This window comes from Glycine max, chromosome 9 (assembly GCF_000004515.6).
Source record: "Glycine max cultivar Williams 82 chromosome 9, Glycine_max_v4.0, whole genome shotgun sequence".
NCBI lineage: Eukaryota > Viridiplantae > Streptophyta > Magnoliopsida > Fabales > Fabaceae > Glycine > Glycine max.
In genome coordinates, this window is record NC_038245.2 from 47,334,025 (window position 1) to 47,349,279 (window position 15,255).

At 30.1% G+C, this 15,255-nt stretch overlaps 1 protein-coding gene across 2 annotated transcripts; it reads left to right on the forward strand.

Annotated features, from left to right (window-relative positions):
• Positions 1 to 1,983: 1,983 nt before the first annotated feature.
• Positions 1,984 to 6,676, forward strand: LOC100526744 (babyboom 1). 2 transcript variants are annotated; one of them, NM_001250170.1, is given in 9 exon segments: positions 2,081 to 2,462; positions 2,705 to 3,275; positions 3,475 to 3,557; positions 3,746 to 3,754; positions 3,881 to 3,969; positions 4,278 to 4,351; positions 4,461 to 4,511; positions 4,921 to 4,997; positions 5,405 to 6,654. In NM_001250170.1, coding segments are annotated over 9 exon segments (2,124 nt in total). In that variant the 5' UTR covers positions 2,081 to 2,218; the 3' UTR covers positions 6,331 to 6,654.
• The last annotated feature ends 8,579 nt before the right edge of the window (positions 6,677 to 15,255 follow it).

Genomic DNA, 15,255 nt, shown 5'->3' on the forward strand with positions numbered 1-15,255 from the left:
ACCAAAAACTCATTACAAAGAAATTTCAAAGAATTCATTTTTATGTATGGTAAAAATTAAAAAAAATAATTATTAATTAGAAATTAATGTTGTTAAGATGGTTTTTAAAATACTTATTGTAAAAATAATAAATTTATTATATAATTAATTATATAGTTGAATGATAAAGATAAAATTATTTACACTGTACATGTACTAGTGCTATTTTACCTAATTTGAAAAGCAAGTTAAGGTTCTGACTTCTGATGGTGATAATAGGGTCTGACATGAGGTGACTAATGTCCAAGTGGGCATGAATAAATGGGTGTGGCGAGGGGCTGGGTGTTGTTTTTTGTCACGCTAATTTGTCAGAAATTATTATTATTTCAACTTCCCCCCTACAGGTGTTTACAGCCAAGAAAGAGAAAAAAAAAATGGATGGAGCTTGGAAGTATTCTGGACTTTGTTGAATCATTGTGATCAATGTGTGCAAATTAACCATAGCAAAATACTACTATAAATCAAGATCATTTCAAGTCCAAATTAAAGATTGGCGAACACAAATATTTTAGGGGATGATTCAAGATTTGGTTTATGGGCTATGGCTAATGATTTCATGTGTGCTTCACCAATATTTTGACCCAACTTCTTTAGCTAATCTTATTCTACTCTCTCACAAAATAACATTTCAAACCTAGCTAACATGTTTTTAGTAGTTTGGCCGAAAAACCCTTGAAAATCTTACACTGGATTAATTTATTGCTGTTCACGTGACTTTCATTTTATTTTCTTACACGTTGTTATACATAACGAACATTATTTTCTTTGGTGAAAATATAAAGAACATTATTATACATAGTTTTTTTTTTTTTTAATATACACATTAGATTCTAAACATAACTCATTCATACGGTAGATTTCATAGATAATAATTAGATCAGTATCCGTACAAAAATGTAATTTTAAAACTACATATCAAATTATGCACAAGATTGTCATTCATGTCCACACGTGTTTATGCATAATATGAATATCTGGTAGCTAAATCTTCGATAAAAATAAATATATATTTAGAATACTGCGAAATCTAATCATAAAAAATAGTGCACCTACTGTGAAAATGTCAAATATAACTTAATCAGTAATTTTATTTTAACTATATGAACTTTCTAATCATTATCCTTGAAATAATAATTAAGAAATTAAGAATGCAGCTTTTTTATACAAAATATAATATTTAATATTATTAATATACTCTTAATATATTGGTTAATGAAATAAAATTAATTATTGATTTCTTAATTACTTATTCTTGAAGTATACAGATTCATAAAATCTCTTCTTACAATGGACACAAAAACTAAGCATCTTTTCGTTTACAATGTGTCATTAGCATCTTCTTAATCTTCTTAATTAATGAATCTCTATTAGCGATTACAATGTGTCATTAACATCTTATTCGATAGTACTATTAATTGAGATTCCTCTCATTCAACCACTTTTATAAAAAAATAAAGTTTTAACAAAAAAGAAAATCATAGTTCATAATATCTAACTTTATACTTTATGAAAAAAAAGTAATGTATCACATATCACATCAGAATTTATTTTCCATGAAACATGAAGGCAGTGATGCATCAATCAGCACATTAGTGATTTTGTGTCACAAGTCACAACTGTTCAGAAAAAGCTCTTAGAGTGAATCGTAACACCGTATCACAAGGGCGCATTATATTTTTCAATACCGCGAGCAACTAGTAGTACTAGTGTGTTTGGACTACCACATTAATTACGAAATGGTCCCCGTGTGTGGATCTTTTCATTAGCCCTTGAAGTAATTTTTTTTTTCTGATTCAAAGATTTCAAGTGCCCTAGAATGTATAAGACGCGTCCCATTTCTATTGTGTGCGCGTGTGTGGTGTGTACGTGCATATCAGCCAGAAGAAAGAGAAAATAACTCAAAATATAGTAACTTAAAGTATACTATAAATGTTCTCTCATCTCTATGCTATAAATGTTTTTTTTTCAATTTTTTGAGCTCTTCAAGAATTTGACCCTTCTCCTCCTCCTCCTTCTTCTTTTCTTTCAAACCTCCTCATATAAACTAGTACTATATGCTTCTTCTTCTTCTTCTCCTTCATGCACAAACTGCTATTTTCACCCTTTATATATCTATCTACTCCTGAAGATTAGATTACCTTGAGGGCTTTGTGCTCTCTGTGTAATATTCTTCAATATCATGGGGTCTATGAATTTGTTAGGTTTTTCTCTCTCTCCTCACGAAGAACACCCTTCTAGTCAAGATCACTCTCAAACGACACCTTCTCGTTTTAGCTTCAACCCTGATGGATCAATCTCAAGCACTGATGTAGCAGGAGGCTGCTTTGATCTCACTTCTGACTCAACTCCTCATTTACTTAACCTTCCTTCTTATGGCATATACGAAGCATTTCACAGAAACAATAGTATTAACACCACTCAAGGTTTTCACTTCTTTCCCCACAAGTTTGTAACATTTTTTTTTTTCTTAGAGTTTCCTCGAGTGCACCCTCATCACTAATCACAAACTAAATGAAGAGAAAACAAAGGAAACTATGTTTCAGGCTTCTTCATTTTTTTACCTGGATTTATTTTTTGTTAGTCCTATGGAGAAATATTTCATAGATATTCGTTTCTCATTAATTTTAACCTTTTTTTCTCTTTATTTTTTTTTTTTATTTCTCAGATTGGAAGGAGAACTACAACAGCCAAAATTTGCTATTGGGAACTTCGTGCAATAAACAAAACATGAACCAAAACCAACAGCAACAGCCAAAGCTTGAAAACTTCCTCGGTGGACACTCATTTGGCGAACATGAGCAAACCTACGGTGGTAACTCAGCCTCTACAGATTACATGTTTCCTGCTCAGCCAGTATCGGCTGGTGGTGGTGGTAGTGGTGGTGGCAGTAACAATAACAACAACAGTAACTCCATAGGGTTATCCATGATAAAGACATGGTTGAGGAACCAACCACCGAACTCAGAAAACATCAACAACAACAATGAAAGTGGTGGCAATATTAGAAGCAGTGTGCAGCAAACTCTATCACTTTCCATGAGTACTGGTTCACAATCAAGCACATCACTGCCCCTTCTCACTGCTAGTGTGGATAATGGAGAGAGTTCTTCTGATAACAAACAACCAAACACCTCGGCTGCACTTGATTCCACCCAAACCGGAGCCATTGAAACTGCACCCAGAAAGTCCATTGACACTTTTGGACAGAGAACTTCTATCTACCGTGGTGTAACAAGGTTTTTTATTTTATACCCTAAACAAGGATGTGTATGAATATTTTTTATTTAGTTTATGCATATAAATTTGAGCCGTCACAAATCTTTCACCACTGCTTCATATCTCAATTAAAAAGTTCCTCTAGTCAGTTCTCGTTGTTTTTTTTAAAAAAAAAATTGTGAAATGATTATGAAATTAGGGTTTTTGACTTAATTGAAGGCATAGGTGGACGGGGAGGTACGAGGCTCACCTGTGGGATAATAGTTGTAGAAGAGAGGGACAGACTCGCAAAGGAAGGCAAGGTATGATGATCTACAACGTTCCTCTATTTTAGGGCTAATTTTTTGCCAATGTTTTTCTTCATTTGTCCCCTTTGTGTGCGTTTTTTATGACTAACATCCATTTGTAGTATAATATTAACTTGTGCGTTCTTCATCTCCACATTCATTATATGGCGTAATGTCTTTCTTCAACGTACATTGTCTTGCAGTTTACTTGGGTGAGTACAAAAAGATATATATTCTTTTAAATTATAATTGTATTATTATTTTTTTTGGGCCAAAAGTAAGAAGAGAACGTTAAAATTTGTTTACATTTGGTTATCATTTGTTGTCACTACTTGCAGGTGGTTATGATAAAGAAGAAAAGGCAGCTAGAGCCTACGATTTGGCAGCACTAAAATACTGGGGAACAACCACAACAACAAATTTTCCAGTAAGTTGCCACTTTTTTTTTCCTGTTTATGTTAAATAAATTAAGGGTCGTGTTGCACGAATTCCTCTAGCCAAAGTTGGCGTTGGCACTATTAACAAACAACAATGGTGAATAGGGAAGCTTCAACTTATGGTTGTGTCCCTGCACAACGAAAAAGTTTCCTCATTTGATGGGATGTGTCTCTTTATAGAAGAAACTGTTATTTGTCTTATAATGCAAACTATGTATGTATATGTATCCGTAATCACTTGATGTAGTCTTTTGACATGGAATACTTTATGTCTCCGTCAACAATCAATGCATTTTAGATTAGCCACTATGAGAAAGAGTTGGAAGAAATGAAGCACATGACTAGGCAAGAGTACGTTGCGTCATTGAGAAGGTATTTGCAAGTGCCACTACTAATTTATATATTTAATAGTTTTTTTTGTTGCTAATTTTTTTTTAGAAAATGGATTACTTATTGATAATATAAAATTACTATGCCACAGGAAGAGTAGTGGGTTTTCTCGCGGTGCATCCATTTATCGAGGAGTGACGAGGTACAGTTGACTAGACTTTAGCTAATATGTCTCTATACAAAAGTTTATCGTTTGTGAATATACCATGTTAGATATAAATTAATGATTCTTGAATGAGTAATTGGTTCTTAAAATAATTTGACGTTGAAGCTTCTTTCAAAAGAAAAACTTATTAGTGAAATTATTTTTGTGGTAGCTAGCTATATCATTTGAATATTAGTAGACGAAAATATAGATAACCAAAAATTTAAGTTTATAAGAAAATATAAAAATAAAAAATTCCTCATTTTTACTCTAAACTATAAAGCATTGTTTATTGTTGTTAAATATATTTATTGGACGGGAAAGGCAAGGTTTGATGTGATGTAAAAAAAAAACATTGATCATATATATTAAATAGTTATTTGTTATTTTAATTATTTGATTGCAGACACCACCAACATGGAAGGTGGCAAGCGAGGATTGGAAGAGTTGCTGGCAACAAGGATCTTTACTTGGGAACTTTTAGTAAGCTAATATTCAGTTATTTAATCCTATGCACCGAAAATATCTAAAGCAGATATGACAGTTTACCTCAAATTTTAGCATGGATAAATATTTTCTATTCAATGAAAACATGAGTTTATACAATTCATTGAGTTATTGTACGTGCACTAAATTGTGTATAACAATCATCATAGTTATATACTTTAAAGCAAACAAGAACTTAAATACATCAAATGAATTTTGAATGTTAAGTTGGTCCCTAAATTAAATGTGTTTCTTCTATAATTTAAACTTAATGACATATAACTCAGAAGTAATTAATTTCAATTATATTGATCACTAGTGAAACCAATTCATATATGCACTGCATGCATTTGTTTAATTATAACTAATTTTGGATACTTATTTTATTAACATTTAATTTTCAGGCACCCAAGAAGAGGCAGCGGAAGCATATGATGTAGCAGCAATCAAATTCCGAGGACTAAGTGCTGTTACAAACTTTGACATGAGCAGATATGACGTGAAAAGCATACTTGAGAGCACCACTTTGCCAATAGGTGGTGCTGCAAAGCGTTTGAAGGATATGGAGCAGGTTGAACTGAGTGTGGATAATGGTCATAGAGCAGATCAAGTAGATCATAGTATCATCATGAGTTCTCACCTAACTCAAGGAATCAATAACAACTATGCAGGAGGGGGAACAGCAACTCATCATAACTGGCACAATGCTCATGCATTCCACCAACCTCAACCTTGCACCACCATGCACTACCCTTATGGACAAAGAATTAATTGGTGCAAGCAAGAACAACAAGACAACTCTGATGCCCCTCACTCTTTGTCTTATTCAGATATTCATCAACTTCAGCTAGGGAACAATGGAACACATAACTTCTTTCACACAAATTCAGGGTTGCACCCTATGTTGAGCATGGATTCTGCTTCCATTGACAATAGCTCTTCTTCTAACTCGGTTGTTTATGATGGTTATGGAGGTGGTGGGGGCTACAATGTGATGCCTATGGGAACTACTACTGCTGTTGTTGCAAGTGATGGTGATCAAAATCCAAGAAGCAATCATGGTTTTGGTGATAATGAGATAAAAGCACTTGGTTATGAAAGTGTGTATGGCTCTGCAACTGATTCTTATCATGCACATGCAAGGAACTTGTATTATCTTACTCAACAGCAATCATCTTCTGTTGATACAGTGAAGGCTAGTGCATATGATCAAGGGTCTGCATGCAATACTTGGGTTCCAACTGCTATTCCAACTCATGCACCCAGATCAACTACTAGTATGGCTCTCTGCCATGGGGCTACTACACCCTTCTCTTTATTGCATGAATAGGTGGAAAACTAGGGAGAGAAGGAAGAGTCAAAAAGGTGATGAAGAAGATGCATATATTGCTGACTTGTTTCTTCCTCTTGTGAAGTTGCTAATTTGATAGTGTGCACTTTTGAAGATGAGGATATATAGGATTTCTTTCACTATCTCTAACTTGCAGGATCCTTATTTCACTAGGGTCTAAGTAATCTAGCCTCAAGTTTAGTCATGGCAGAAGCATTTGCTGTGAATTTTGGGAATTAACTTTGGAGAATGTGTGGACAGATCATTGGGATGTTTTTATTATCAGCGGACTTTTTAATTCTGGAATAACAACGATCATACCAAGGGTGGAGTTTTCCTCAATGTATATGCATGGCACTTGTTTTTAGTTTCTTAACCAAATTCTTTCTATACATTATGCATGGTAATGGGTGTTAGTGATTTCCTGATTGGTCTGCGATCACATAGTTTTGTTTACGTTTACAGACACAGTATTTTGCACCTTTACTAGATATACATAAATGGATCAGGAACGAAAATTTTTCTTAAATTTTAGCTTTTAACTATTTTTGAATTTTGTAAGTCTTATATCATATATATCCATTGCTTCTATACGTATGTTATTTGATAAAATTTATATAACGAATGGTTGTTGAGATGTATATGTTTTTGTTTTATAATTCGAAAAGAGAGGAATGTCAAAATCATGAAACGAGAATAAAGTGAAAGTAACATTGATGATTTTTTATATATACCTACTACACTTTGTCGATCTTTGGAAATTCATTTGAAAGTTATTTTGTTACCAAGTGTATACAGTAAAATATTTTGATAATATATAGAATGACAATATCATCTCAGGAATATTTTTTTCTAATATAATTTAGTGGCAAATAACATTAACAACTGAGCATAAAGATCAAGGTTACTTAAAAACTAAAATTCTTCAAACTACATATGTAAGTAATAAATTTACTCTTTTGTTTTTATCTGATTTTGTGAATCATATTCCATACAATTTTTTTTAAAATAATGATGCGATCGATAACTTCTAAAATTATGATAGATGTAACAATTCATGACAAAATCATAAAGCAAAAATGTTACATAAACCGTAGGCGAAAATTAATTAGGCTCAAAGCTCAGTTCAGTTGGTGGTCAACGATCAAATTATGATGTGGAAGAATTTTATTAACTTAAAATTATTTAAACGAATTACATATATATATATATATATATATATATATATATATATATATATATATATATTCTTAGAAGTTAATAATGAGTGTTGAAAATTAGTAAAACAAACAATCGATTTAGGAACGAAAATGGATGCTAGGGTGATATGGCTCATTGAAACCATAGATAGAAATTAAATGACATGCTCCAAAAACAATGTTCCTTAACCTTAGTTTATTCTACGTTTTAGCTAGCTAGCCAGACTCTTTTGCTGGTCGTCAATATCTTTTGTCTACTGATTCATTCAATGAGTAAAAAACAAAGTGAATATATATATATATATATATATATATATATATATATATATATATATATATATATATATTCCCCCCTTTTCACTCTTTTGTTTGTTTCTCATTCGCGTACTCATGGTTATTACGAATATAATAACAAGAGTTATAGTAAAATAATAAAAGGGTAAAGAAATATGTCTAAATGGCATGAAAACCAATGAAGGTTATTGAAGGAAGGGCAAATGGGAGTGTAAACCGATATTTATCGGAGAAATCAGCGGAGTACCCGTGCCTCCTCGGAAAGAAAACCTAATATTTATTTTATCATCTCTCTGAGCATCTATTTGGTTGCAGGATTGTTTTCACCCTTATCCATGCACAAACACTGCCTCTTCATCAAAGAGATTTCCAAGAAAAGTGAACTTTGTTAAAGTGTTGTAGCATGTAGTGGGTCGCAATCCTTTCCCTTACTTTTTGTTCCCATGCTTTATTATCTCTCCATTTATTACACTAACTTTTCATGCATATAGTAAATAGTACTATTTCTAAACATATGCTCAAGTTGAAAATAGTTTGCTATTTTTTTATAAGTAAAAATCAAATATATTATTAAAAAGTTTATAATAATTTATATATCATATTTAACCAATTAAGTTAAATTTTTTGATTAAAATAGTTTAATATGAATTTAATATTACTAATATTAAATTTGAGTTTTGAATCATATGAAAATATATTAAATACTTGAAAGAAAGTTATACTCTTAATAATTTTCCGTGATAGTTATTATGTTCAACAAAATTGTCTATCATAAAATATATGTGTGATATATTAATTAATATGAATTTTATTATTACTATCAGAAATATAGACGATGTCGCGTCATTGTGTCCATATTTCTATTATGTTATTTAATATACTATAATAATCTCCAATTACAATTTTTAAATTCTGCTCGACGAATATTTAATTGTCATAGAAAAATCACAATTATTTCTATTATGTTATTTAATATACTATAATAATCTCTAATTACAATTTTTAAATTCTGCTCGACGAATATTTAATTGTCATAGAAAAATCACAATTATTTCTATTATGTTATTTAATATACTATAATAATCTCTAATTACAATTTTTAAATTCTGCTCGACGAATATTTAATTGTCATAGAAAAATCACAATAATCTTGATTTTGAAAAAATATTCTTCCTTCCCCTTTTTTTATAAATTGCCTCCCCGTTGACAATAGTAATTTCCAACTGCATTATCCCATAAATTACCTGTTAAATTAATTAAAACAATAATTAGTAACAAGTGAAGAAAATAAAATATAAAAAAATGTGTTAAAATGAGTTGGAATAAATAAAATGAGGATAAAAGTTAATTTCTTGGGACTTTGTACCATATTTTTGTCATATACAATTAATACCATACAAATAGTTGGATAAATAAAAATGAAAGAGAAGATATCAATGAAATAGTGGAGAATGATTATTGAATGGTTACTTAATTTTGATTAGTGGGTCAATTTTAATCTACATGATATTGTGTTGTTGTGATGGAAACTAACTTGTTGGAACAGAGGATTCCAAAAAAATATAGATTAAAGAGGATTAATTATTGTTACTAAATATTATTAAGCATAAAATGATCTAAAAAATATGGAAACAAAAAATAATTACACAAAATTATATCTACTTTATATATATTGGTATAGATTTAAATAAATTTTAATTTTTTAATAATTATATTATAGACATTATGTTCATACCAAAAATATTCCTATGTTATCTAAAGTTTTGTATATATATATATATATAGACACCATATATGTTAAAAAATATATGTATATAAATGATATGATGCGATAGAAAAAAAATATTAATAAAATATTTAAATAGTATTCCTCATTATTAATAGTCATTAAATCATCCTTACAAGTTTTATTACCTGCTGACTAAATCCTTAGGTTTTGACCCCACTGCATGGCTTTAGTGGGTGAATGATGGAGCCACGAAATTACGGGCCCGGAGGTTCCTATTTGACCTCTGGAGGACTTGAAAGCCACTATTTTTTATGCTATATTTCTTACTTTTTGGGTATGGGATAATTTGTTGGACTTGAATTAATTGAAACAATATAGTTAGAACTTTAGCTTGAACTTTTGTCTGCTACTAAAAAGTAACTAAAATAATCTTATTAACTCCTTTTTTTAAATATTTTTATTAATACACTTTTATTATTAATTTAACAAGTAACATAGATGAGTCTCATTAAATAAAATGTAAATTTGGGTTATTGAATGAGACTTCCGTAAAATTTTTTTTGATATTATTATTAAGAGTAAATTAAAAACATTGTGTTACTATAACGTTAATCTTCATTCAAATTATATCTAATTAATTGATTAATTCTGTAATACACTGTTTGACACATTTTAATATATTATTGAATGAATTATATTTATCTATTTAGTAATATAAAAGTGTTTGAAAGACTTTATGGAATAGTTTTCAATTTTTTTTAACTCATTCTATTAAATTTTACAATCAAGCAAACAATTAAACAAATTCTTTTTTTAATAAGAGTTTATTAAGTCTTTGATTAAGTTGTTTATTTAATTAAATACCCTTTTCATGTTGGAAGTGGAGAAGAGATTATGGGATTTGGGTTCGAATAGTCCAATATTATAAAATTGCATGCTTCATGCATGTGCGTCTGTGTCTAACTTCTCAAATAGAATACTATCGTAAGCTAACAAGCTCTAGGAATGCTCACTCATGTCTTTTTCTTGGGGTTTATGTTAATTTATTAAATCCAATGCCCTAGCTTTGTGGTTGTGGAAACTGTTTGGGATTTAAACTTTTTTGACTTTGACTAGCTAGGCTTCCATGCACTATTAACATTCTTTATATAATAATAAATTATTAAGCATGTATTAATGTATAGAGGCATCCCTAATAAGTATTTTTTTTAATAAAACTCTTAATATTACGAATGATAAAAATCTTTCTATCGCTAGATTCAAATTTACTGCTTATATGCACCAAGAAATATTTTATTCTTAGTTAATTAATCATTTTCTATGATCAAATTAAATCATTTAGTATATTTTTATTAATTTTTTATTACGGTTAGTAATAATTGACTTCTGCTTATAATTATTTTCGGATAAATTATGATAAACCTTACTAGATCACCAGACTAATGGTAAACTCAACCTACATATTTTTGAAGTAATAATTCAAAAATGATTGAATTGATAAATAAATTCAATTACCATGTGGCAAGAAATTGTAGATATTTGTATATATAACTAATTAAAATATTCAAAATTTTAGTTAAATAACGTGCCAGAGAGCAAAATCTTATTTTTAACATTTGTAACAATCAGTTTAAATTTATGAACTGCGACAAATGATAGCACTTTATAAAATTAATAATGTTATTTGAACAACAATAAACTAGACTTAGACAATATTCAGCAACCACGAGTGTGTTTGTAAAGTTACAGTATAGTATATATATTTGTTACTGAATTGTCTAGTTTATTGTTGTTCAAATATGAAGGGAAAAATTCAGCAACCACAAGGAAGAAAAGGGGGAGCGGTTGAAGGACTTTGCTTTTTAGTATTCGTAATTTTATGTCTTCTACTGCTATACTTAGTGAAAGCAAATCGAGTTTTTAAGAAGAAAATTAAAATTAATTAACAACGGTTTCCAAGAAATTAGAACCCGCTAGCTAGTGGTGGAAGTTTTGGTAGTATGCAGGGTCTTATGTTCAAAATACTTGTTGTTGTCATTATACACAAAAGGGGGAGCGGTTGAAGGACTCAAATATAAAGAGAAATATATTTTATTATGTTTATTTCTCTTATATATATTATTTATTACACATCATAATAAAAGACATAGACATATAAAATAATATTGTGAAAACTGTTATATGAATTGGTGCATGTGTCTCAAGACTCAAATATAAATCCTTGCTAGAAGTACCTCCTCCAACTTATATTTTATTTAAAAAAAAAATACTTGTTTTTGTACTTGAGAATACACCCACTTGAACAAATAGAAGAGATGCCAAACGCTGTATTAGCTCTATATTCCTCTCTTTCGTCCGATCCAATAACAGGCCAATATCTACAAGTTGTATATGATTGATGATTTATTAAGACAAGAAAAAACTCAAAAAAAAAAAAAAGACCCCAAAACTTATTGATGGGAGTACCTCGATCACTATCACATGAACCGAATGCTTAAATAAATGCATAGTTTGTTGAGCTTGATCAATTTTCTATTCCCACTTCCAACAATATGTCCCAATCACCAATTAAGCTCTAGATTGTCTAATCCTTGTCCTCTGAAGAATACCACAATCAACCTCGCTGGAAAAAAAATAATGTTGCAGTTCCCAAAAAGTTTGAGATAAGTAATTCAGCTAAATAAATAGGTTGAGCAATTTTGTTTCACTTTTTTTGCACTCTAGTATGCCTTCGGCACCAAATAAGATGTACATACACAAGCTAGCCCAAGATCCATCAAGGCACATTGACCAACACCAACACGCAACAATGCCCTTTTTACTCCACTTCAAGCATGCATACATTACTTCTGTCACAAAAGAATCTATAAAGCGTTGTTCCTCTCTCTGCCTTCTAAAGTACTTATATTTATTCATGTTCAAATGAAGTTAATGGTATATCACTTCAATCCGATCTATTATATGCTACACATAAGTTAAAGCAGGCTTTACAAAATTTTCACCGAAATTAAATAATTTTGTTGTAGCATATGTGTGTATTTTAACTATTAAATAGTGATTTTCTTTAAGAAAAAAAAAAATCTTCGGACATATATAGTCAAATTAATTCATAACTTAAGACTAATAATTTGACAGAAAAAAACACAAAACGTAATTTTTACTACTATTTAAATATGCCGAACCTGTTTCTTTGAGTCTAATTTGACAATTTACTCGTTTTATAACGATTAACTAATTATTATTTATTTTAATTATAACTCACTAAAATCTCCTAATTAATTTTATACCAATTTTTTTTATTGATCACATTATTCAAAAGTGAATATATGTATAGCAAGCAATTTACCTAGCTAGTTTTTCTCAAGCAATCTTCCTTGGAATTTGGGCAATGTGGATCTCTATTAGCAAAAACAAATAGAGCATCAGGAAAGATATAGTGGTAATGGTAGATATATAGAATGAATTTTGCAGTCTATAAATGATTTGGTAGTATAAGGTGGCTGAAATACCTTTAATATTCTCTTTTTTTATACTCATAGTAGTATTTTGATTGAGAGTCAATGACTAATTTTTCTACATGGCTACCTTTCTCAAGCAATCTTTCATAGAATTTGGACAACGTGGATCCCTATTAGTAACAGCAAGTAGAACATCCCGAAAGATATAGTGGTAATGGTAGATATATAGAATGAAATTTGCGGTCTATGAATGATTTAGTGGTGTAAGGTGGCTGAAATGCCTTTAGTACTCCTTTTTTTTTTTTTTATACTCCTAAGTATTTTGGTTGAGAGTCAATGACTAATTTTTCTACCTGGCTAGCTTTTTCTCAGGCAATCTTCCTTAGAATTTGGACAACGTGGATCCCTATTAGCAACAACAAATAGAGCATCCCAAAAGATATAGTGGTAATGGTAGATATATAGAATGAATTTTGTAGTCTATGAATGATTTGGTGGTATAAGGTGGCTGAAATGCCTTTAGTACTTTTTTTTATACTCCTAGTATTTTGGTTGAGAGTCAATGACTAATTTTTCGAGGTATTCATATTCATTTAAGGGATCGATCTCAAGAAATAAGGTAGGTTATCTACCAACCATGCTACATCATTTTAGTGCTTTAGTACTTGGTTTGCTCTATAATTTTCATATTGTTTTGGTCATTTGCTCTAGAAAGTTGAACTTGAACTTTAAGTCCAGTGGATATGGTGTTGCTGTCTTTTAGTCTCACATTATACTGTTGAGTTTGGGAAAGTGGCCTAGGCTTGGGTCAGCTACTTGCACCACCATTTTTACTCTTCACACCAGTCATTTTCTTAAAATTTTATAATAAAAATATCATTGATGAGAACTAGTTTCAAGTCCATCACCCTGTAATATGAAGAGACAAAAGAACTCCACAAATTAATAATGAACTATCATAATCAATTTTGACTACATGATACAATCGCAGAACAAGTAATTGCTATCAGAAGATAAAATTAGAACTATATATTAATAATTAATAAAGCATCACATAGTTAAAACAAATGGCTTTCTATTTGAACTACTTCCATATGCATCAATCTTCAAAAGCCAGCATATAATTAACTTGAAGGCATTATAGTTCTGCCCAAAGAAGTTTGTGAAAATTTCAAAACGGCTACAGCTAAGTGTTATACAGAGTAGAGAAAAATCAGCGAGTACCTTGGCAGATTCAGAAGGAACTGTTCCATCTCCATCAACATAAGAATATAGTGGCTGAAAACAGAGATGATAAAATTTCTTAATACATGCATGTATACACACACAACAAAGTACCATTAGCAAGAAAAAAGAGAATTATGTCCCAGAAAGAAAAAAATAGAGTAAAAATGGCAAAATAAAAAAGCAGTGCAATTTTCAATCTCTTTCGTATCAGTCATAGATATTGTCTTGAAACTAAAATGTATTTACAATTTTAGATTTTTGAATGTTTTAGAAGCACTAATTTAGTAATTTATATTTTTATACTTAAATGGTTTTGTATATTTTGTGTTTTATTGTCATATAATTAAATACATTTTTTTAGATCAATGGTGGATGTTTGGGACTAGTGCTCCAATTTTGCAAAAGATGACAATTCATATTCTTAGTCAAACTACTTCTTCTTTTGGATGTGAGAAAAAATGGAGTGTCTTTGAACACATCGATACCAAGAAAAGAAATAGACTAGAACATCAAAGACTAAATGATCTAGTCTATGTTACTTATAACTTGTGTTTGAAGGATAAGTATTTTAAATTTTTTATGACAAAACAAAATTCAAAACATTTATTTTTTTACTTTCTTTTAAACATAATTGATTTCTTGTTATATTTGTGATGTTTGATTTTATATTTTAGGTCCTGATACAAGAAGACATGTTATGATCCTATTGACTATGAATTCGGTGACCATATTGATTTTTAAGTAATTGAGGAAGAATCACTTTCTAATCCTGATATAGATGAACTTGATATAGATGAACTTGAGAATACTTTGTATCACGAGAATGTAATTTCATTTGATGAATCATCAATAAATCATGAAGGCGAATGCTTATTTGCTTAGTTAAATTGAACACATCTTATTTGTTACGGAGTTAAAATCTTATTTTTTTACTTGTTATTTAATTAGATAATGATAATCTTGACACCATAAAGTTTCAAGTAAACAATTGGTGATGTTGACAGTTCAACCAATAACA

Bases quoted from the DNA above. Each gene is read 5' to 3' on its own strand.
- LOC100526744 (XM_006586582.4), top strand. From the start codon at position 2,219: ATGGGGTCTATGAATTTGTTAGGTTTTTCTCTCTCTCCTCACGAAGAA. The intron at 4,512-4,920 runs GTACAGTTGACT...ATTTGATTGCAG, and splicing joins ATTTATCGAGGAGTGACGAG to ACACCACCAACATGGAAGGT. The intron at 4,998-5,404 runs GTAAGCTAATAT...TTTAATTTTCAG, and splicing joins TCTTTACTTGGGAACTTTTA to GCACCCAAGAAGAGGCAGCG.